This window comes from Globicephala melas, chromosome 12, assembly GCF_963455315.2.
Source record: "Globicephala melas chromosome 12, mGloMel1.2, whole genome shotgun sequence".
Taxonomy (NCBI): Eukaryota; Metazoa; Chordata; class Mammalia; order Artiodactyla; family Delphinidae; genus Globicephala; species Globicephala melas.
In genome coordinates, this window is record NC_083325.1 from 12,424,242 (window position 1) to 12,448,812 (window position 24,571).

The 24,571-nt window shown below is 41.1% G+C and overlaps 1 protein-coding gene across 1 annotated transcript in view; it reads right to left on the bottom strand.

The window, feature by feature from the left end:
- Positions 1 to 19,034, bottom strand: part of CKAP2L (cytoskeleton associated protein 2 like) — a 30,402-nt gene extending 11,368 nt beyond the window's left edge. The window contains exons 1-5 of the mRNA XM_030837379.2: positions 18,994 to 19,034; positions 17,042 to 17,108; positions 15,505 to 15,556; positions 7,728 to 8,971; positions 3,690 to 3,897 (exon numbers count right to left, since the gene is read on the bottom strand). Of these exons, the coding sequence (XP_030693239.2) occupies positions 3,690 to 3,897; positions 7,728 to 8,971; positions 15,505 to 15,556; positions 17,042 to 17,108; positions 18,994 to 19,024 (1,602 nt within the window). The 5' untranslated portion in view covers positions 19,025 to 19,034. The remainder of the gene's footprint in view (positions 1 to 3,689; positions 3,898 to 7,727; positions 8,972 to 15,504; positions 15,557 to 17,041; positions 17,109 to 18,993) is intronic.
- Between the last annotated feature and the right edge of the window lie 5,537 nt (positions 19,035 to 24,571).

Sequence of the window (24,571 nt, forward strand, 5' to 3'; positions counted from 1 at the left end):
TATAAAAGAAAAGTTAAGAGTTCTGGAGGATACATCTATTACTCAAGAATTCCAATATCCATGTAATAGAATTTCTAGAAGAAAAAGTAGAGAAAGAACAAAGCAGAACATACACTCAAAGCAGTTGTAGAAGAAAATTCCCAAGGACTGAACAAAGAAACAAGTGTTCAGACTGCAAGGTCCTCAGAGAGCTAAGCAAGATGGATGAAAAAAGACCCATACTTAGAAAACTAAGGACGGAATTCCCTGGTGGTCCAGTGGTTAGGACTCCATGCTTCCACTGCAGGGGGCGTGGGTTGGATCCCTGGTCGGGGAACTAAGGGCCTGCAAGCTGCATGGTATGGCCAGTTACAAAAAAAAAAAGGGATAAAAGGAAAATCTTAAATCCTTCCAGAAGGGAAAAAAAGGATTACCTATACAGGAATGAGAATTAGATTGACATGAGACTTTAATAAATCAACAATTCCAGATGTAAGAAAGAAAATGAAAGAGTAACTTCAAATTTTCCAGGGAAGATCATGTGAATTTAGAAATTTCCCCCAGCCAAACTATGAATCCAGCAGGAGGGTGAAATAATGACATTTTTACAAGCATAACAACTCAGAAAGTTTACCATTCAAAAACATAAAGTTACTAGTGAACAAACTTTAGAATTCAAGTGGAAGACTTGAAACAAAAGTAACCACGAGAAGAATATATAACTTGCATACCATGTTTGAACTCACACTTACCACTTTCTTTTGTGATTTCAATTTATATGCTTTCGTTATGAAATAAAGAAAACTGGATAAAGAGATGAGGGAAAATGAACCAAAAAATAATTCATGTAAATTGAATTACAAAATAAAACGGCAGAGATAAAGTTAAACATATGCGTAATTATTACAACTGATGTATATGGGTTAAATGCACTTTTTTAAAAGCAGGGAGTTCCAGATTTGGTTAGAGAAATTAAATTGTATGTATTCATGAGACATACCTTTAAAAATAAAGGAATAGAAAAAAATTTACTAGACAAATTGTAAGAACAACAAAGCAGGTGTGGCAAGATTAATATCAGACAAAAGAAAAATCAAAGCAAGTCATGAATCTTTAGTACCTAACAACGTAACTTTGAAAAGTAGAAAGTAAATGTTGACAGAAATACAAAATGAAATTATCAATCACAAATCACAGTGCCAGGGACAGACTCTGGTATATTTCTTTCAGAGAGCAATGGGTACCCATGTAGAATTTTCTGTTCAACAGAGAATACGTATCCTTTTCAAACACTTTTGGAACATTCACCAAGACTGATCAGACATTAAGACCAGAAAGAAAATTTCAACATTCACCAACCACAATGCAGTATAATTAAAAATTGACACCCAGAAAAAACAAAAAAAGAACCCCCCAAAACCCAACACCAACAAAACCAACTACATATCTGGGAGTTAAAAGATACTCTTCTAAGATAACTTTTGGATTAAAGAACTCAAAATGGAAATCTCAAACTAGAAACGAAAATGAGAACATGTCAGTTATTAGGCTATGATCTCTTAGCTCTAAACCCACCTTTTATCCTCTGCTTTGTTGTGCAGAATTCTGTAAATGTGCTGGAATTCTATAAATCACTTTCTGCTTTGACAGCAGTTCTCTGATGGGCTCGGCCAGTATGGGGCACTAGAGGGAGGTTGCAGGGCTGGAGAAGAGAGGGGACTGCCTCTTTCCCATTTGCTTTCATCACCCCAGCAATGGTCCTTCACTGTGGCAGCAGCAGTTGGTTCCAGCCTCTACCTTTTTACACTGGCATTCACAGACTCTGCCTCACTGTGCTCCTTCAGAGGCAAAAGCACCAACCGGCTAGCTAGCATCGTTTTCTCAAGGTCTGAATCCCAGCCCTGCAGGGCCCCTCCTCCAGCTCCGGTGGCACCAGCATTGCTAGTAGTATGCCCTCCTTAGAGCTGGAGTCCCACTTCCACCAGGGTTTGTCTCTCCTAGCTGCTAGGTTCTGATATCCCCAACCTCTCTTTGTTCCCCTTTCTTCCTTGAAGGGTCTGCTTCAAGGACACTCACCTGAGACACTGTGAAACCAACCTTCATATTCCATTCTTTCTATTGAGATACCTTGTGTTTCTGTTTTTGACTTGACTCTGATACAAAACATTACCTAGTCAAACATGAAGGATATGACCAAAGCTAAATTCAGAGGCAAATTGACAGCACTAAAAAATATTTTTAATAAAATAAGAAAGACTGACATAAATGCTCTAAGCTTTCAACTAAAAAAGCTAGAAAAGAAAAATAAACATAAAAATAGATGCAGACACTGATGCAAGAGAAAAAAATAAAACCCAAAAGATGGCCTTTTAAAAAGATGAATAGAGAAATCTTTAGCAAGTCTGATTTAAATAAAAGGCACAGAATTACTACAACTGGTTCAAGAAATACAAAACCTAAATAGACCAATGACCATGGAAAAAATTGAAAAAACAGAAAATTATCCCCCAAAGTCCAGATGATTTTAGAGGTAAGTTCTTACCAAACCTTCAAAGAACAAAATAATTCTAATGAATCTCAATTGCAAATAAAGTATTTTCAGGGTGCAGGAAAAAAGGAAAATACCCAACTCATTTGACAAAGCCAGCATAATACTGATACTAGGAAAACACAAGAAAAGACAACCAAAGAACACACATAAAAATCTGAAATAACTGCAACTCACAAAACCATATACTTCATTTCTCTACATACCCATACTGTTAAGCAAATGCATAAAAACTGTCTGGAAGGATAATGGGCAGTAGTGGTCACCTCCAGGGAGAAGCCTGGGGTGCGTACCTTGTGTGTGTGCGTGCACCTGCGCAAGTGCTGGGAGTAATTTACCTGTATTATCTGAAATGCTTTTAATAATAAAAATGTATTCAGGTATTTTTTTAATGCAATGAAAACAAGAGAAAGAACAAACAAAGAACTGAAGTTTAATTCCACAAAAGAGTAGTCAATGTTTAACTGAATCTAATGAAAAAACTACCCAGAGTAGACCTAATTTGAAGGTTTCCTTTTTTTTGCTGATATACAATACTACCAGTCAAACGACAGAACTGAGTTTGCTTCAGGCAAGGACCTTGGTATAGAAGTCTATCCAGTTATTTTTTATTAATATATTTTTCCTTCAAGGAATATCCTAAGGATCATACCCTTTGCTTACCATTTACTTTATCCTTATCTGCAAAATCCAAGATACAATTTAGATGCCATTCATAGCTACCTAGAGACGTTAGGATAATCTAATTCTACATGCAGCCTTGCCTTTTGACTTTAGCTTCATATCTAAATGTCAAATGTTTACTCTTTGGACCTCAATACCTGAAGAAGGCAGAGTTCCTTTTGAATCCCTCTGGAGCCAGGCTAGTTGGGTTAATTTCCCAACTTCTCTGTGCCTCCGCTTCATTTGTAAAGTGAATATCGTAATAGTCATTATGTAATTGTATGAAATAATATAAGTAAAGTGCTTAGAACAGTACCTGGCATACAAGAGTCATTATTTAAGTACAGGTTTTTTATTATTACTATCCTTCCTCTCTATTAAAAGGAGGAGCTAAATTTCTGCTTAGACAGAGGTTATCTCCCCTACACTATATTTAACAAAAATGTTTAAAAAACTCTAAGATTCAGCAAAGCTTTGGGAGCTTACTGTTCTCACTCACCCCTTCAATGAGCTGCAGACATTCTGTCAGAGTGTTGTTAATTTTACTGGATAGTTCAAGTTGTGCTTTCTTTTCTTCCTCTTCTTTTTCCATACTCTTCCAGAATGAAATATTCATTTCCTCTATTATTTTTCTTTTTGTTTTAAGTTCCATAGGAGGCCGTTTATAGATCCTCCCCTTAGATTTCTGCCATTCTTCCAACTGTTTCCTGTTATACAATTAAAAAGGGGGATGGTTTTAGGGGTCTTTTTTGGTACACGGTTAAGCTTCTAAAGTATGACATGCATAGATTATCACTGAACACCTTCAACTAGAAAGTCAGGAGAATGTTTTAAAAATAATTTACCAATTGGTATTGGAAGCACTGGTTGCCCCCACCCTTCAGAAGGCAGATGCCAGACGGATTAGTTGGATTACAACAGGTGGTTAGCATCTCAATCTTCAAACTCCTTAATTTCCTGTTTATTTTCCAATATTTTTCTCTGAAAATTTTTACCTGTATGCTACTCCTGACAAATTGCTGTCCTAAGACATCCCTCCATCTCTGAGATCATTAACTCAGCACTCCATTTCTCTTATCACGAGCTTTGTATCTGCCACTCAACCAGACTCACCAAACCTGTATTCTGCCCTCAGCAGGGTCGTGGCCACTCAGAGTGACCCACTTTGCCCAGTTCCTTAGCCCTCTCCTACCACACATGACCCCCTCTTCCCCAATGAAATCAATAATTTCAGGGCTCTTTTCTTAAGTAGCTAGTCTCTGATGGTGCCACGTCCTAATCCTCGCTCTCCCCACACTGTTCACTCTCCACTCCTGCTCCTAGGCAGTCCATAGACTACTGTTGAAGGAGTCACCAAGACATGTAGGCCCAAGCATCTGAATGTAGGCTCTTCAGTTTCTTTAAATTACAACTACATGTTTATGACTCACAAACGTACATTTCAGCCCAGATCACTCTCTAGGGTCCCAAACTTTGTAAACTCCAGTGCCTAACTGATAACTTTTATTTGATGTCTGGCAGGCATTTAAAATTTAATATTGTTCAAAACGAAGCTCTCGATTTTCATCTCCAAATCTTTTCCCAAACAGCCTTCCCTACATTGGTAAACAGTGGCCCAATCTACCCAGTTGCTAGGGCCTAAAACGAGGAGTTGTCTTGAGTAGTCCTTTCTTTTCCCCACGTCCAATACATCATCATATAATCAGTATTGATTCTATCTCCACTACCACCATTCTTGTCCAGATCACTGTCACCTTCTGCCTGAAATGCTGCAGCAGCCTCCTAACTCATCTCCTTCCTTCCACTCTAACCCTTCTCAAATTCATCCTGTGCACAGCAGCTAGTGATCTTTATAAAGTAAACCAGTCATGGCCAGGTACTTTCCACGGCTCTTGGAATAAAATTCAAAATGTTCTCTGTGGCCGGAGGTGCAGTGCAGGTTGGTTCCTGCCTACAACCTCATGTTACACCACTCTCCCCCTCACTCACTGCCTTCCAGGAGCTCTGGCATTTTTTCCGTTACTTAACCCAAGCTCATTCCTCCCTCAGGGTCTTATATTGTCTGTCTTCAGTCCTCTGCTCAAATGATAACTCCTTGAAGAGGTAATTTTCTGTAATTATGCTGTCTTAATCAACATGTTGATTTTCTATCTTTTCCACTAGAATCCAAGGTCTATGAAGACAGAAACCTTGGATGTCCCAGTGCCTAGCATAGTGTTTAGAACACGTGTTTAATTACAGTAAAATTCACCTTTTTTGGTACACAGTTCTGTGAGTTTTGACAAATGCATGAAATCATGTGACTGTGACTACAATCAAGATATAACACCCTCAAAAATGCCCCTGTGTTCCTCGGTGGTCAACCTTGCCACCCATGCCAGCTCCTAGCAGTCACTGATCGCTTTGCTGTCCTTATAGCTTTGCTTTTTCCAGAAAACCAGTAACTATCAAAAAAAAAATTTATTTATTTTTGGCTGCATTGAGTCTTCGCTGCTGCACACAGGCTTTCTCTAGTTGCATCGAGCGGGCTACTCTTCGTTGCGGTGTGCATGCTTCTCACTGCGGTGGCTTCTCTTGTTGCAGAGCAGGGGCTCTAGGCGTGCGGGCTTCAGTAGTCATGGCACGTGGGCTCAGTAGTTGTGGCTCGTGGGCTCTAGAGTGCGGGCTCGGTAGTTGTGGCGCACGGGCTTAGCGGCTCCGTGGCATGTGGGATCTTCCCAGACCAGGACTTGAACCTGTGTCCCCTGCACTGGCAGGCAGATTCTTAACCATTGCGCCACCAGGGAAGCCCCCGAGAAAATCAGTAACTATTAACTCTCTTGTTTCTCCCTTGATTTCTCAGCACAGTCCACACAGTGCTTATATTAGCCCTAACTGCTTCCCCTTTACCTTCACCGGCTTCATGATAGAAGCTGAGTCATCTGGCATGTGCTTCCCCTATGTTCCCGGCATTCTTATCTCCTTAGCCTTGCTTCTAATCATAAATGAAGAGGGAACTTGCTTTTTCTAAAGCTAACATATTCCTAGGACCTGGCTTTATTATTCTAGTACTTTCCATATATACACCAGAAAAAATGTTCCATAATAGTAGACTATGACTGTGTGCTGATCACTGTATCTCCCAGTGTAGGTGCTAAAGGAACACTCGAGGAATGAGAGAGTGATCTATCCTTCTCCACAGACTCCTCCTATTTTTTGTCATCAAACTTGGCCCAACTGTAATCTGTCTTAGGATCCATCGTCTGTTATCTGGTCTACACTGCAAAGCTCCAGGGTAGGGACCCTGACCTCCTCATTCACCAGCTCAAGGCCTTTGCATTCAGTTTTCTTTTTGCTCAGAAGACTCATCCTTCTTCCTGTCACTGTCCTTTTTTTTTGTGGTACGCGGGCCTCTCACTGTTGTGGCCTCTCCCACTGCAGAGCACAGGCTCCGGACGTGCAGGCTCAGCGGCCATGGCTCACAGGCCCAGCCGCTCTGTGGCATGTGGGATCTTCCCGGTCTGGGGCATGAACCCGTGTCCCCTGCATCGGCAGGCGGACTCTCAACCACTGCGCCACCAGGGAAGCCCTCTGTCACTGTCCTTTTCCCAGTCCAGATGTCACTGTTCAAAGTACCTCCCCTGACCTTTCTATCTAAAGTCATCCCAGCCTCCCTCTCTCAATCGCATCACCCTGAATTAAGTTATTTTCTGTCTCTTCAGGAGGGCAGAGAGCTTGTCAGTGGTGTTCAGGGCTGTATTCAGAGAATAAATCCTGCCCTCACTTCACTCTGCTATACCTTTTAGCTACCATCTAATTTTACATGTTCCTTTTGCCCTTGCCAGGAATCTCCTTATTTTCTACTCCAATCCAGTGTACAGAGGTGCTTCTCCTGGGAGGTTCACCACATCATCAGAATATGTCTGGTCCTGTTCAGAAAGTGTATGAAATCCTTTGGCTCAGTTTCAAGCATCACACATGTTAATGTTAACTCCCAGCAGCCTGAGATTCTGACTTCTAACATCTGAACTCTGTATGTGAACTGATTACTTCTCTCTGCCTTAGCGTACTTTCCAAAACTTGGCCTGCTCAGACTCATAGAAGTTTCCTGCTCCTTCTTCTCTGATAACTTTTTGGATTTCACATTAGTTGGCTTGACAAGGGGCTACCATGTCTGCACTTCCTAGCAGTGTAAGTTCACTACTCTGGCTCCTCCTACCCTGCCTCTTCTGTTGCTGTTCAGTCCCTGCAGGACACTTCTTGCATGAATGGTCTACCTCTGCAACCTCTACTTCTTATCCAACTGTTCTGTTTCAATTTCTTTTTTAAAAAATAAATTATTTCAAGCATACAGAAAATTACAGAGAACAATTTGAACACATGTATGTACCACCCAGCTCTATCAAGTCTTCATATTTGCTTTGTCTTTTTTTCAGAGTTACAGCTAAAAATTACTCAGGAGCCATTATTTATGACCCATCTCCTGACTTTAGCACTCCTGATGGTCAATTTGCCTAGTCATCTTACTTTGCAAAATTTTGGAATTAAAATAAAGTACCTTCGATCCTCTGCTGTGGTCTTCTTATTTGGATTAGTTTGGGTCCCATTTGGGAGTCCTCTTCCATTTACGGTTGTGCCACCAGCTTGAGTTCTGGGAGCTGTCTTGTTTAGAAAACAGTTCTGGGGAAGAGCCCTTTTCAACTTGGAGTCCAAAGTCTGTGCTTTTTGTTGACAGCTGTTGTTGCATTTATTCCCTTTGGCTCCATTTGCTCTTATGCTAGGGGTGCTTGGAATGACTGAGTTAAAGCTGCCAACTGTCAAATTAGGCCTTTGGCTTATGGCTTTTGATTTTTGCAGTACATATGATGTCCGACGTCTACAACAAGCTTGCGTGGGTTTATGATCTTGCTTTGTGTTTGGATGTCTGTTGTTACATCCTCTTTGAAGCACTCTGGGGTATGTGCTGGGTTTGCTATGTTTTACTTTCTGTTCAGTAACAGTGCATGACTGTAACTTAGTTTCATTTGGTCTTTCATACTTACCCCTATTAACCTTTATATTCTTTATGTCCTTAACCACTGTTTTCTTTGATGCTCGAGTCCTGTTAAGTGTCTGGACAAAGTGAGAGGAAACTGTTTTTGGGGGTTTTCCCCCTGGTCTTGCAAGATCTGTTCCTCTAGAGAGTTGCTGAGCCTTCTCTGGTGGAATCCTGATCTGTGTGTCTTCGAGGAATTGTTTATTGACTCTGTCTTTCAGCACAGCACCGTGCACTGACCTTTTGCCCAAGACTTCTTTAGTAGGAGCCACACTGCTCTTGGTTTGATTAGTGTTTGGCTTACTGACGGTGCCTAATTCGGGATTTGGCTTCCCCCCAGAGTCTGGTGAGATCTGGGGCGAGCTCTCCCTGTTCATCTCTTTTAGGCAGCTGCCCAAGGATTCATCTCCGACACGGGTGTCCACAGAGTCTGTACATTTAGCAGGTCCTTGTTGTGTTACCTGCTGCTTTTTAGTTTTCAATTCCTGTATACTAAGTGACCCCATGGTTTTTCTTGACAGTTCTCCAGTAGCGGATGATCCAAATTCATGGTGGTGTTGACTACTTCCGGAAGGCTTACGGTTTGGGTTAGAAGAAATACATTCGGAAGTGAGCCTTTTTCTGCCCAGAAGTTTTGGTGGCTCCAACTTTGGCCTCTGGGACCCTGTGATACTGGCAGGTCTGGACTGATGTTTAATGCTGATGGGTCTTGTAGCTTTGACAGGCAAAGCAACATGGTTGGTAACATCTTTTTTAGGTCTAATAGTCTAAAAAGACAGAGAAAGATATGAAAAAAGTAAACTCATAACAACAGTCCACTGTTTTTAAAATAAAAAAACTAGTTATTTTGTTTATAATTTCATTTAAGAGACTTGAATCCTGAGAAAATAAAAGACTCACTAATAGATGATTTTTATAATTGGAGTTCCTATTAGAAATACATTAGAATCTTTTGGCTTGATAGAATTCAGCAGAGATGCAGTGAACACATAAAAATTGCTGTTTACAAAAATAAATTTGGCTCCATCAAACAAGTACTTGCTGAATGCCCATTATATCCAAGTGAAGTGTCATTCTAGGGACTCTGGAAAGATACATACATAATAGACTTATGTTAGGGTACCTCCCAAGTTCCTCCTAGTACTTTGTATTGCTACACTAATTTTCTTAAAACAACACTGCCTTTGTAAAGGTCAGAGTGTCACTCAAGAAACTTTGTCTCATCCTGGAGATCAGTGGTATGGATATGCTGGGAGTCCTGAGATACTCTGGAACAGTTCTGAATAAGTACCTAACATCTCAGCAGAAAGTCAGTCATATTTGTGAAGTCAGGAAAGGGTTTTAAGGTTAGATTGTACATTATTAACAAGTAAATATTTCAGTCATGTGATTTAATTTTGGATAAGAAAGGTAGGACTAGGTTGCAGAGAACTTTTAAAACTAGGGAGGGGTGTTTAGAATTAATATGGTAAATAACAGGGACAGGCCACTGTGGATTCTGGAGTGTCTGCATTGAACGCAGTTACTCAGAAAGGAGAATTTGGCAGAGATTTGTAGACTATCCAGGGAAAGATATGGCAGTGCTAGAGTTACTGTCCTCTATTTTTGGTTTGATAATATGATGAATAATTACTATGTAAGCTTTGTGAATGTGTAAAGGACGTCTGTAACTAGAACCACTTGTCCTTAAGGGCGAAGAGATGGCCACCCTAGGATGGCCGGGGCATGTGCACTGTTGCTCATGGGTACTCTAGGGGAGCGCTGGGGGCGGGAGGCAGAGAGACAGACGGTGTGCTCACGCGGCCACAGCTGGGTTACTCCTTGAGCCCCAACATTTACATCAACCTCGGCTCTCCCCATTATTGCTCATTACTGCTTACTGAAGAGGCAGAGATGTTGGTATAAACTTTCCAATTCCTTACTCGTTCTTTTTTGTATATTAAAAAAATATCGACATATAACTTGTACCCCAGTCACCATTTTAAAGCATACAATTCAGTGGGTTTTAGTATATTCAAAAGACTGTACAACCATCGCCACTAATTCCAGAACATTTTCATCACTGCAGAAAGAAATCCCACATTTGTTAGAAGTCACTCCCCATTTCCTCCTCCCCACGGATCTGGACAACCAGTAATCTATTTTCTGTCTCTATAAATTTGCCTATTCTGGACATTTCATATAAATGGAATCATATAATATGTGGCCTTTCGAATCTGGCTTCTTCCACTTAGCATAATGTTTTTGAGATTCACCCGTGTTGTGGCATGTATCAGCACTTCATTACTCTATTTTTTAAATAATAAACTTTAGGGCTTCCCTGGTGGCGCAGTGGTTGAGAGTCCGCCTGCCGATGCAGGGGACACGGGTTCGTGCCCCGGTCTGGGAGGATCCCACGTGCTGTGGAGCGGCTGGGCCCATGAGCCATGGCCGCTGAGCCTGCGCGTCCGGAGCCTGTGCTCTGCAACGGGAGAGGCCACAACAGTGAGAGGCCTGCGTACCTAAAAAAAAAACAAACAAAAAAAACCCAAAAAACAAAAAAACCCAAAAAACCCCACTTCATTTTTAGAGCAGTTTTAGTTCAAAGCAAAATTGAGTGGAAGTACAGAGACTTCCCATATATTCCTTGCCCCCACACAGGCACGTCACGTCTTTTTATGGCTGAATAAATATTCCATTTTATGGCTATATCACATTTTGGTTATCTATTCAATTGATGGACATCTGGGTCATTTCCACCTTCTGGCTATTATGAATAATGTTGCTATGAATATTTGCTATAAGTTTTGTGTGTTTGTGTGTGTGTGTATATCTCTGTTTTCAACTCTCTTGGGTACATATCTAGGAGTGGAATTGCCGGGTCATATGGTAGCTCTATGATTAACTTCTGAGGAACTGTCAAACTATTTTCCAAAGGTACTGCACCATTTTACATTCCCACCAGTAATGCATAGGGGTTCTAATTTCTCCACATCCTCCCCAACACATATTATCTGTCTTTTTGATTATAACCATCCTAGTGGGTGTGAAGTGGTATCTCACTGTGATTTTTATTTGCATTTCCCTAATGTTGAGCATCTTTTCATGTCCTTATTTCCCATTTGTATACTTTCTTTGGAGAAATTTCTATTCAGATCCTTTGTCCATTTAGAAATTGGGCTGTCTTTTTATTGTTGAGTTGTAAGAGTGCTTTATTTATCCTGGGTCCTAGATCTTTATCATATATAAGATTTGCAAATATTTTCTCTCTTGTACAGTTTTTATATCTTTATTTTAGATCAGCCTGGCCTTGCTAACTTACTGTAAGTGGTAGAACTGGTCATGCAGTTAGTTTCAAGTACTTCATTGAGAGAAAAACTAGGCTTAGAAGAGTCATTAGGCTAGCAGAATAGCCTGCAATCAATAGGCAAATACACACCATTCGAGCTGGAAGGGATTTTGGAGATCATTAAATTGAGCCCCTTCATCTGAGAGGGAACGTGAGCTGCCCAAGGTCAGGCAGGGTGTTAAGAGGCAGGGTTGGGGATAGAACTTCAGTCTCTGACTCCTGGCCTCAGACAACTCACGTCAGATCTGATTAAAAAAAAAAACAAAGACAGAATGTACAAGAAGGAACAAGTGACACAAACTGAATTTGGTCACTTCATTCTGTACACATGAAGCCAGAGAAGGGAGAAAATTCACAAAGGATATGACAAGGGTTTAAATCAGGAGAGATTTACTGCATCTGTACTAGGCACTGTGCTAGACTGCAAGGGGATACAAAGATGACAAGATGACACATGCCCCTGAGGAGTGCTAACAGAAAATTATGATACGAAGACATGAGGGCTGTAATAGGGCTGGGACGGATTGTAAAGCTCATCTGATTGGTGGTTTTCAAGCATTTTTGTTCATATACTCCCAAAATAATTTTGACAAACTCTGTGCCTTCCTATACTTTTAAAAGTTAATAGCTAACATTTTTTCATCATTAGTTTAAATAGCTGCAAATATGTAATTTCAGGCACACTGTCAATATTGACATTTCAAGATGAAATGAAATTTGATACCCACTATAATCTATTTAAAAACTATAGAAACACACTCTTCTTTAACAACTGAAAAGATAATTCCTTTCTTTTTTCTCCTGGTCTGTTCTCATTCCAGTTCACCACAAAATTTTTATACTAGATATTTGTGCTTGGAAGTTTATAATCCATTACCCTATCATACTTCTCAACAAATATATGTCTATAAGTTTACCTTAACCTGTATTTACCATAACTATAAACAATTCAGCAAAAGAAGATAAATGTTACCAATTTTGATCAATAATTATTAAGTATAAAGAGTAAAATACTTTTTCATAAAGAAATGGAAATATCTCTTAGTGAGTTGGCTGGAGGTTTCCCCCCACAATTAGTTCATGTATTCGCTGGAAGACATTATATTACTTATTGCTAGAATGAGACAGAGGTCTTCATCAGTTTTATTCCTTTGGCTTTTTAAATAAAAACACAGAAAATTTGTGCACATTATCAAGTAGATGGGAATAGAAGATGTTTTGTTACAGCAATTACAGTCAATTCTTTGAACTCATCCAGAGGCATATGCTGAAAGTCATGCAGTGATCTCTCAGCAAAAAATTATTTTTAATGTTCTTCCACATGACAATGTTGAATGCAAAGAACTGGAAGCTGCTTGAACTGCAAAAGGCTTTCTGAACATCACCACCATTATTTCAAATTGTCCCTTGATTTTGTACTTTGGAGGTACATATTTCCATCCCTGGGCAAAACAAGCAGAGAAAGAACTGAAAAGTGGAAGAAGGATGACAAGGGAGTGTCAAGGGAGGTGGGAAAGGAGAAACTGAAGCACATTCGACGACAAATCAATTTTGGGCAAAAGCACATACGGAAGCTGAAGATGTGGAAATTGGTTCTGTTAAAATGTGTACCTGCTGGAGATGCTTTATGCACCTCCAGAGGAACATATATCCCAATATGCAGACACTTCTAAATGTACTTCAATCTGCATTAACTCAATCCTTTCAAACAACTCTATGAGAAACCTCCTATTATTCCCATCTCACAGATGAAGTTAAATAACTTGCCCAAGGTCCCTGAGCTAGAAAACAAAGGAGTCAGGATTTGGACCAAGGCAGTTTCTTAACTATTATACATTACTGTTTCTCAATAAATCCAAGAGGATGGCTCCAAGGAATCTTTTCAAATACGTTAAAACTCCTGATAGGAACAGAAAATGAAAAACTTCTTTTGTGTGTTCCTTTGTGGGCCAGAATGAAACTGAAACAGTTATGGTGAGGCTGTTAATTTCAAAAAGTGAGGCATGGTAACAGTACACTAAGAGTATGCCAGAAAAGCTTTGTTCAGGTCCTTATTGGCTGTATAAATGTGGCCAATCTCCTTGAGCCTCAGTCCTCTCATCTGTAAAATGGGAATAATAATATCTATAATCTAGGGAAGGTGCCATAAAGTCCTGGCTTTTGCAAGATAGTTTTGATTTATGCCTGTTGGCCCAACATATTAATAGCACTTCCTTTTACTCTCAAAGGTCTCTGGACATTAAATCATATGACCACCCTGCTTATAGCGTTGTTTTGAATATTAATTGAGATATTGTATGTAAGGTGTCTCATCCAGTATCTGCATAATAATAAGTACTCAAATGTTAACTCTTATGGTTATATATAAAAAATGTTTTATAAATTGTGAAGCCTTATACAATTGTAATGATGATTTATTTGCCTAGTACGTTGAGTTTCTCCCAAGTTCCATAATTGCCTTCCCCACTTCATTTTTATCTTCACTACTGTGATATCTACCGTAAAGAGTAGGTATCACCTCATTTAAGAGATGATTTACTGAAATCAGTATTGTCGGCTTCGAGTGAACCTTCTGGGAGCTCTTAATGAGGGCCCCTTCCAACAGAGTTAAGCCTTGCATGCTATACCAGTTAAATCTTCCTAAAGCAGAAGTCTAATCCAGGGGCTTCCCTGGTGGCACAGTGGTGAAGAATTCACCTGCCAATGCAGGGGACACGGGTTCATTCCCTGGTCCGGGAAGATCCCACATGCCACAGAGCAACTAAGTCCGTGCGCCACAACTACTGAGCCTGTGCTCTAGAGCCCATGAGCTACAACTACTGAGCCCACATGACACAACTACTGAAGCCTGCGCGCCTAGAGCCCGTGCTCTGCAACAAGAGAAGCTACCTCAATGAGAAGTCCACGCACTACAACGAAGAGTAACCCCCATTCTCCGCAACTAGAGAAAGCCTGCGCAGCAATGAAGGCCCAACACAGCCAAACATAAATAAATAAAAAATAAAGATTAAAAAAAAAGTCTAGCCCAGTAATTCTCAACTGTTCACATCATCATGCACCACTTTTGCTTTCTATGCATTTTCTATCCTCCACAGTGTCTAATGTCACGTGTACACATAACATATATAATCTATATATGATATATACATGCCTATGCATATAGGTATATATGTATATGTGTGTGTGTCTGTGTACATTTAATGAACGAATCATTAAAACTTATGAAAACTGGCACCAGTGTCACACTTTGGGCAACATTATTTCAATTACACTTGAACTCAGATAAAACTATGGTTTTAAAAATTAAAGTTGGGATTTTTATTGATTATTTTATTGCAGATGAACAATTTGTGCCATTTTCAGGAGGATAATTTCTCCCATTTTAAAACCTTAAGTATGTTAGGATCTTTTTATCATTCCATCCACAGTCTAGCTGAACCGAACTGATTGGGAAGCACAGGTTTGTTAAGTACCTTGGAAGATCCAACACAGATGTTCTCTTTTAATGACTACTGAGCTATTTAACTTCATGGCAGCATACCAAAGTAGTTAAGACCATGGGCTCTCAGCCTATCAACCTATTAAGAGATTAATAACTATGTGACCATGGGAACTTAACCCTTCTGTGACTCAGTTCCCTCATCTGTAAAATGGGCTACTAATAGTCCTACCTCATAAGGTTGTAAGGACTTTTCTGACTTAATGCAAGTCAGAAAAGTTCCAGACACATAGTAAGTATTCAATAAACGTTAAGAGGACAAAAGTGCACTTAAAGATTTTTTTTGGCTAATAAACTGAACTATAGTATGTTGTACTTTTCAAAAAATGATAGTATTGCTTACTAAACCAAACTGTTCTTATATTTATGTAAATACCTTTGAAAAACATGTTCTTTAGGTTGTTAACATGGTTGTTATTTTTATTGCTAATCATCCAAAACGGATATTTTTTAAAAGACTAATTTCTACTTACAGATTTAGAAGGTGGTAGATTCGGGCAATTATTCTTGGCTTTTAGATAAGGCCTATAAAAGATGAAATAAGATTAATTCTTGGTACAGAAGAATCAGCAAGGCTTGGGAAGTACAGTGATTAACAGTACAGTGATTAAAAATTTTTACGGTTAGAATTTTAAAGCATTAGAATTTCCATATATGGTAAAAAAAAATTCAAAAATTATGACTGATAGAAAGTCTCCTTATCATCCCTTCCTCAGTCCTATTATTCTACTCCTCAGCGACCACAACCACTGTTGCCCATTTTTTTCTGTGATCCTTTCATAGATGTCCTATGCATAAACATAACATTCTAACAGTATTAATAAAATATGTGTTTTCTTCATATCTGCATAGTCTTACTCAGTGGAACATCATTCCGGGAACACTGCAATGTGCCAGGCACTAGAGATTCAATGCCAAATAAGATAATTAAATGCTTCTTTAAAAAGCTTGTTTTCTATGACTATGAATCTGTTTCTGTTTTGTAAATAAATTCATTTATATTAAATCAACTATAAGTAAGAAAAAAACTTGCTTGTTTTGTAAGTATCTTCACATAGTGAATTTTCAGGTGGGGAAAGTGATATAAATAAAAAATACTGAGGCACATATGAAATCTAGCTAGTGAGAGATAAAATGCAAAAAAAAGAGAAAAACAGAGAATTTAGACTCAGTCTTCACAGATCATAAACTGACAAGACTAACAGGGACTTTGATCATGACTTGATGCTTGTTTCTCCCATCTTGGATGTATGTAAGTCCTGGGAAGGCAGGGAGCGCATACCTTCAGAAGCAAGAGTGACTGATACATTATAGGTATTAAATAAATATATGTTGACTACATGAATTAGGTTTATTTAATCAAGGAAATAGAGTCGAGTAAAAACCCAAAGTAAAAAGAAACTAAAACAAAGGGTGAAAGCTAACTTTGTAAAAATTGGTTTTCAAATAAAAATTTAGCAACATGTTGGGTAGAAAAACATATCAATGCTAAGGCAAGTGAGATAACACCATTTAGATGACAAGATGCTGACAAAAGATCAAAGTGAAGCAGTCATATTCTGTTCACCTCAAGAGTAAGTGCTAAGAGGGAGACCAAAGAGCACTGTCAGGCTGGAGGATGTGGGTATGCAGCTAATGGAGGACGGATTGAACCGGCTCTCCTGCTTTAGAGAGAAGCACCAGAACCAGGGTCACTCAACTCCTCGGCCAAACATTGCCTTCACAAGAATCGCTTTCCCAGGAAACGCAGCAGGGACAGGAAAAGCTTGCAGCATTGCAGGTGATATTGTAGACCCTCCTCTCCCGCCTTTGGAGACTGTCACAGTAGTAATGCTTAAATCTTTGCCAACATCTTTGTCATGGCTTGCCTGGAAATGCCCTTTTTGAATAATCATAGGATCCCAAGGCAAGTCTGAGTAGACTGCAAACAAAAGGGCTATGTTTTGAAAAGGCTTTAAGTCGCTATTAGCAACCAGGGCAAACGTGCATAACCGCGGGAGACAAACTCACTTGGCGTTTTGGCACTTCAGTTTTCCCTTGGCTGCTAGGTACTCCTGGAGCTTTCTCTGCCGCTCTTCTGCAAAACAGGCGAGCAAACAAACGCGTGAGATTCTAACCAGTTCATTTATATTCTAAAAGATGACACCTCTCTGTAATGATTCTGGCTTTGGACCATAAAGCTATGAAGTCCCTAGCCCTACAAATGGGCCTCCAGGTTAACACTAACATCAACAATATCATTTATATGCCACGTTCAAAGCTCGTCACACACACTTCCTTTCTTCTGCACTACAATCCTATGAAGTATTTTACAGTCCGAAATTTAAAGAGGATAAATGATATGCCCAAAGTTACCCAGATAACATGTGGCTAAGCCAGGATTTGAAACCAGGTTTATCCAAACCCAAAGCCCTTGCTCACAGCCACTGTTCTCAGCTCCAACACATCAAGCTTTGCTTGAAGAGATTCTGTTACTGGCCCATCTAAGCTGGCAAGCCCGGGCCTTGTTTTATTAATCCCTTCTAACAGGGATGATGACTTTTGACCCCAAACCTTTACACGGTTTCCTTTGGTACTAAGGACAAAATAGGCCAGGTTAGGGGGTTCATGGCAAACATCTATCCATATGGTGACTTTCTAAGCAAGGCATCTGTGAGGGAATGAAAAGTCAGTATTTCCATCTTCAAGAAGTTTCAATCTAGTAGTGGAGATAAAATAAACACAATAATAATTACAATATAAGGCAAAATCTAAATGCCATAAAATAGGGTCAAAGAAAGAACTATGGGAGTCCAGAGGCAGAGACTCAGTGAGGGGACTGGGTGGTTGGAAAAGGCTAAAATTCAGTAATGGTTTAAAAAAAAAAAAAAAAAGCTATAGGGGTGCAAAACAACTCAACCTCATTCAAACTGAGTTGCCCTGTGTTTTTTGGGGTTTTTTTGTTTTTCGTTTTTGGAGTATAATTGCCTTACAATGTTGTGTTAGCTTCTGCCGCAGAGCCAAGTGCATCAGCCATTCGCATACACACATCTCCTCCCTCTTGGGCAGCCCCCCCACCATCCCACCCAACTAGGCCATCACAGAGCAGGAGCTATCTATTTTCCACGTGGTAGTGTATTTATGCCCTGTATTTTGATATCTGGCTCTGATGCATCCCTAGGAGACAGCTGTGTCAAGAGGACCGTTGGAGACTGAGAGACGGGGCTGGAATCCCAGCTCTGTGACTTCTAGCAAGTTACCAAACCTTGCTGCTGCTGAGCCTTTAAAATGGGGCAGAAATGCCCATCTTGAAAGGCTGTTGTGTAAAGTGCCTAAACAGTCAACATGCATTATTACCGAAACCAACAAAACACTATACGCATTTTGGAGCAGGTGGCAGGCACCTGAGCAGGAGTATGCTGAAAGTCAGCAAAGGGCTCCAGGCACATCTAAGAGGTCGGGGAGCCCTTCAGCCTCCGCGCACGTTTAACCCATCAGCTTCCACCAGGGCGCGCAGGCTTGCGAGGAGATGAGCTCCGCGTCGGGGTGAGACCCTCCTTGACAGCTGTCACTACTCGGGCGGCCGGCGCTGCCCCGAGGGCCACACCCGGGCTCCGCCTGGAGCCAAATATGGGCCGCAGGAGCGCCTAGCTTCCTACTGACTGTGCCACCCCGGGCAAGGGGTCTCAGGTTCTTTACCCAAACGAGGTGACAATGACAGCTTCTTGCAGAGCTGCTGCGGGAGTCACTGGGAAGATGCCTGGGAGGCACATGGCCCCGCGCACACCCTCCCCGACCCCCGGCCCCGACTTCTCACCGGGGCCTAGGGCCTGGGCTCGGGTCAGCGCCCCCTGGACCGGAAACGCCGACGGGGAGGCAGAGGCAGGCAGGCGAGCGGACCGGCCACTTCCGCCTAAAGAACTCACTCGGGGGCCTCCCTTCGTCCCCGCCCGTAAGACACAGCGGCTCGAAGTCATACTCACCCGCGGCGGCGGAGCGCCCCGGCAGCACCATGACTCCCCAGCTACAGTTCTTCTTCAAAAGGCCGCGCCTGCAGTCAAGGCCGGCGCGTCGGGAGTGCGCCCACTCTCATTGGCTCCCGTTGGTTTGAAACCCGCCAGTCGGAAGCAGGGGAGGGCGGGACAAAAGGAAATAGACGCGTTGTGGTTGGCTCTGCCAGTCAAATCACCCAGGTGGCCCTTTGATTGGAAGAACGTACAGTTGAACGGGCAGTTGGCACTGAGGGCGGCTGGTTAAGTGGGAGAAGCCCCCCTTTTAAGGATGCGGTTTCTGGGCCGTTGTGCTGTCACTTACGCTGAAGGCAGCGGGGATGGGCGATGGGGGAGCCCCCGGGCCCCATAGACAACGCCTCCCCAGCCCCCTTAGATGCTAAGGTTCACATAAAAATAAGATAAAACCAAAATGATGAATTTGGCGACTACACATGAGTGTACATCTCCACTTGTTATGGGTCTCTGAAGCTAAAGGATCTTAGTTTTTAGTACTGCAGCGTGTCTCCTTTTATGTTTTTCAGTGTGCTAAGATATACAAAACAAAGTTTACCATTTAAGCCATTTTTAAGTGTACAGTTCAGTGTCATTATGTTCATTTACAGTGCTGTACAATCATCACCACTGTAAAAAATCAAACATGTACCTCAAATAGAGTAGGGAGATCAGAAGGGGGAGTTCTCATATTCTGCGACCACAGGGAGCCCAGTCATAAGAAGAAAGACTCCTGCTTCCTGGCAAGGACTCGCCAATGAAAAGCCAGGGATTCTTTGTTTATTACAGCTCTCCCAACTTCCGTTTCCCCCTCTGTAAAAGCCTTTTCCTTCCCTCGACTTCAGTGTGGCTCGTCATGGTTGCAGATCCCAAATTGCAATTCTCTGCTGACCCTGAATAAACCCATCTCTGCTGGGAAACTATCTGGCAGTCTATTTCAGGTCAACACCATCATCTGTCTCCTGAGCTTTCGCATCCTCCTAAACAGAAACTCTATACCCATTAAACACTAACTCCCTGTTGCCTTCTCCCCACAGGCCCTGGCAACCACCATTCTACTTTCTGTCTGTGATTTTGACTACACTGGGAACCTCATTTAAGAGGAATCATACAGTATTTGCCTTTTTGTGACTGACTTACTTCACTTAGCATTAAGTCCTCAAGGTTCATCCATGTTGTAGCGTATGACAGAATTTCCTTCCTTTCTAAGGCTGAATAATATTCCATTGTATGTATATACTACATTTTGTTCATGCATTCATCTGTCACGGACATTTGGGTTACTTCTACCTTTTGGCTATGGTGAATAATGTCGCTTTGAACATGAGTGTACAATTATCTGTTTGAGCTTCTGCTTTCAATTCTTTGGGTATATAACTTGAAGTGGTATTACTGGATTATGCAGTAACTCTATTTTTAATTTTTTGAGGAACCACCATACTGTTTTCGGGATGGCCCCTTTTTGATGTATATTTTTGATTAGACCTTATCAGCTGGGTGTGTGCCTAACCAAGGAAGGGACAATGGGGGCAGGTCCAGACCTCCTGAGTCCCTAGACACACCTCATTCCTTTTACTTCTGTCCTAAAACTTTTCTTTCAAAAATTTCCCCAGTTTGGCTAGTCCACAGTTTCATGAAGAGGTTTGGGAAATGCTTTTGGCACTCTAAGTGTTAGGGTTCCACTTCCCTAGGTGCCAGAGAGGTGGTGGATAGAGAGGTGGAGCTGTGTGTGGGCCCATTTTTGCCAGGTTTGCTTCACCATTTGGGTGCTCAGCTGGGCATGAAGCCATTGGGGCAGCTCTCCTCTTTGTTTCCAAACAGGCTATTCAGGAGGGAGCCATGCTGGGGTTTCTGGCTTTATATGTTTTGACACACTAGTAGTATACAAATATGTTTAAAATAGGACAACTGATAATTGTTTAAGTGAAAAACTTGGACTCTTTGTCTAGTGCCATGAATCCTTGCCTAATGGTTAAATCTAGCAGCTGGGCAGAACATTTTTGGTTAATGAGTAAGAAAGTGGCTCATGTACAGTTTCAGAAAAGTGAAAGGAGTTCTCTTGGTCTTTATAGAATCTTAGTGATCGAATGGGTTGCAGATTGAGAAGTCATCTTGTCCACCACCCAGTGCTAGAGTATTCTGCAGATCCCATGTGTGCATTGCATCTTTGCAGGAATACTGCTTGGGTCAGGGAGCTGCTTCACCTGTCCTGTTTTTAGACAACTGCTGATTATTATGAAAATTAAAGAAAAAAAAGAGCTCAAATAAGCCTCTTGCTCATTGGTCCTTGTTCTCTGGAGCAACATGGGCTGACTCTGCACCCTTTTCTAAATTCTTTGGATATTTGAAGAACCATTTTGTAGGACACAAAATATGGAAAAAAAGCTAAATAGGTTTAACAATTCTCAACTCATCTAGCAAAGTATCCATCTTGTGGCTTGAATGGCTTCCCATTGCTCTGAGGCTAAAGTCCTACAACTCCTGCAGGGCCTAGCCTTTGCCTACTTTTACAGCTTCAGCTCATACCACTCTCCCCTTGGTCACTGTAGTTCAGGCACCTTGCAAAAATGTTTGTAACCTATTTTTTATACTCTATGATATACTATATACAAAATGAAAACATGCTCACCAAATTACAGATGTCACAAAACTAAGAGGAAGAGTCAGTGTATTAAAAAAAAAATCAGAATCTGGAACAATCTAGAAAGATCTGGGGCCAAATAAAGATTAAAATTGAACAGGGATATATGTAAAGTTTTGAATTTAGGATGAGAACCTATAGGTCTTTGTTGCCTACAAACCCTATATGAATCAACAATGTCACTTGCTTTCAAAAAGCTAATGTCACTTTCTAAAAACAGCATGGTGTCTAAAATTGGAAGGACAAGGTCCCACTCTAAGCTGTGCTGGGCTGGCCATATCCTGAATAGTATACTAATTTCTGGGTAACAAGTTTTATGAGAGATATTGACAAGCCAACATTGGCCAAGACTCAAGAGGACAATTTTGACAAATGTATATGGTCATGAAACCACCACACAATCAAGGAATAGGTATAGATACACAAGCATATTTTACATCCAACACAGTACTTACTGTTATCCCAACTATTTCCATCATCCCCCAAAAGTTCAAGTGTAGGTATATGTAAGCATCAGAGGGATGATTTAATTCGGGGGAGGGTTAGGGAAATATCCTTTCCCTTTTCCTTCCATACCTTGGACTTACAGGTGATGTGGCTCTACGCTCATCAATTTGGAGACTGATGTATAAGACCATACTAAAGAAATAGACTCCAACAAGTTCAGTGCTAGGATTGTTGAAGCTCATCATGGTGACCTTCTCACTGTTTATGCAGCTGGGGAGTAGGGAGTAGGGGATATGCATAGCTGATCCTGTTAGAATAATACTTGAGGCCATTTCTAGAATGATTCAATATTTCACTGTTGAAGACTGAGCAGCTATTACGCTTTTTACGATTTCTTGAATTGGTATTGCTTGCTCAGTGTTTTGTATTTCTCTATTTCTTAAATATTGATACCTAGTCTTACTCTAGCCAGACTCGGGGTATAGAAAACCTAGGAAAGTAATGGCAACTAGAAAGAACAGTGTTAAACAAACAAGAGAACAGGTTTTTTCCTTTTCTCTCTGTTTTTCTGCAGCGCTCTGTATCTGTGTCTGTATTCTGTGGTGCTCAGTTAGGCTGAGTTTGGCTGTAAGTAATAGCAAACCAAATGTAAATGATTTAAAATCACAATAATGGGACTTCCCTGGTGGTGCAGTGGTCAAGAATCCACCTGCCAGTGCAGGGGACATGGGTTCGAGCCCTGGTCTGGGAAGATCCCACATGCCCTGGAACAACTAAGCCCATGCACCACAACTACTGAAGCCCTCATGCCTAGAGCCTGTGCTCTGCAACAAGAGAAGCCACTGCAATGAGAAGCCCGCACACCATAACGAAGAGTAGCCCCCACTCGCCACAACTAGAGAAAGCCCGTGCACAGCAACGAAGACCCGACGCGGCCAAATATAAAAAGAATAAAATCGCAATAATGCTTCTTGTGGTCTTAAAGTCTGGCAGTAAGTAGATTCTTAGTGCAACAATATCATCAGAAATGCTGACTCTATTTCTCCTTCCATTCTGCCATCCTCAGCGTGTGGCTGTGTCTTCCCAAGTGCAAGTTGGTTAGCACAGTTCCAAGCTCTACATCCTCATAGAACATGTCTCATGCAGGAAGGAAGGAAGAAAAAAAAGACTTTCTTCTACATGGCTCTTTTATCAGAGTAGAAAATCTTTCCCAGAAATTGCCCCCAGCAGACATCTCATTAGGCAGGACTAACTCAACGTGACTTAGTCATGGGAGGACAGAATGACCATGATTGGCTCAGACCAATTGGACTCATTCTTTGAGTCCAGTTGGTCTAAGCCAATTCAAGACATATTTCCTTCTGAATGAAGTCAGGGTTCTGTCAGTAAGGAAGATGGGGAGATGGTGATTGGGTGGACAACCAACAGTGTTCATCATATTCTTCTCTTCTCTCTCTGATGTCATTTTTAGGATTTTACCTACTAAAAACCTGCTGATGTCTTCCAAGTCTGTATCTAGTTCTAACTTTTCTTGAGTTCCAGACACATCATCATCTGTCCATGTACATCTGCATCTGGGTGTCCTGCCAGTAGCTCAAGTTACGTGTCTAAAATGGTACTCATTATATTTCATCCTAGAACTTCATATTTTCACCAAAAATACTGATTAAGACACCACTGCTCACCCTCTCTCCAGTAGCAGGAAACTGAGAATCATCTTGGACTACTCCTTCTCCACTACTTCCCACATCTAATTCCAAGTTCTCTTGATTTCAACTTTTTCCAACTCAACATACTTTGTATCTATGCTTTCCAAAAGGATCCATTAGTCCTTAATGTGGCTCTGAATGTGTGAGTTTGTATGGACATATGAACACAAGTGTTGTGTGTAATATGAGCTTTAAATGAACCTGGGAATATTATCATTCTTATGCCTTTTATGCATACTGGCAAGCTAACAAAGGGGAGAGAAAACCCATAAAATCTTGGTATGGTTTTGTAACACTACTTATAGTTATTTACTTTTATTATCTGTTCCTAATTACCATGCTGTAAAATAATGATTAAGACAACATGTAATTATGGGCCAGATTTACTTTTTTCTAAATTATATTCAATTATGATTGATAATAATGTATCAGTTCACATTGTTTTTTTTTTTTTTTTTTTTTTTTGCGGGCCTCTCACTGCTGTGGCCTCTCCCATTGCGGAGCACAGGCTCCGGACGGGCAGGCTCAGCGGCCATGGCTCACGGGCCCAGCCACTCCGCGGCATGTGGGATCTTCCCGGACCGGGGCACGAACCCGTGTCCCCTGCATCGGCAGGCGGACTCTCAACCACTGCGCCACCAGGGAAGCCCCAGTTCACATTGTTGATGGTAATGTAACACTACGATTGGATCACAACTTCTAGAACCTAGAAGAAACGTTGCTCATGTTCCAGAAAAGAAAGTTGAGATAACAGTTGTCC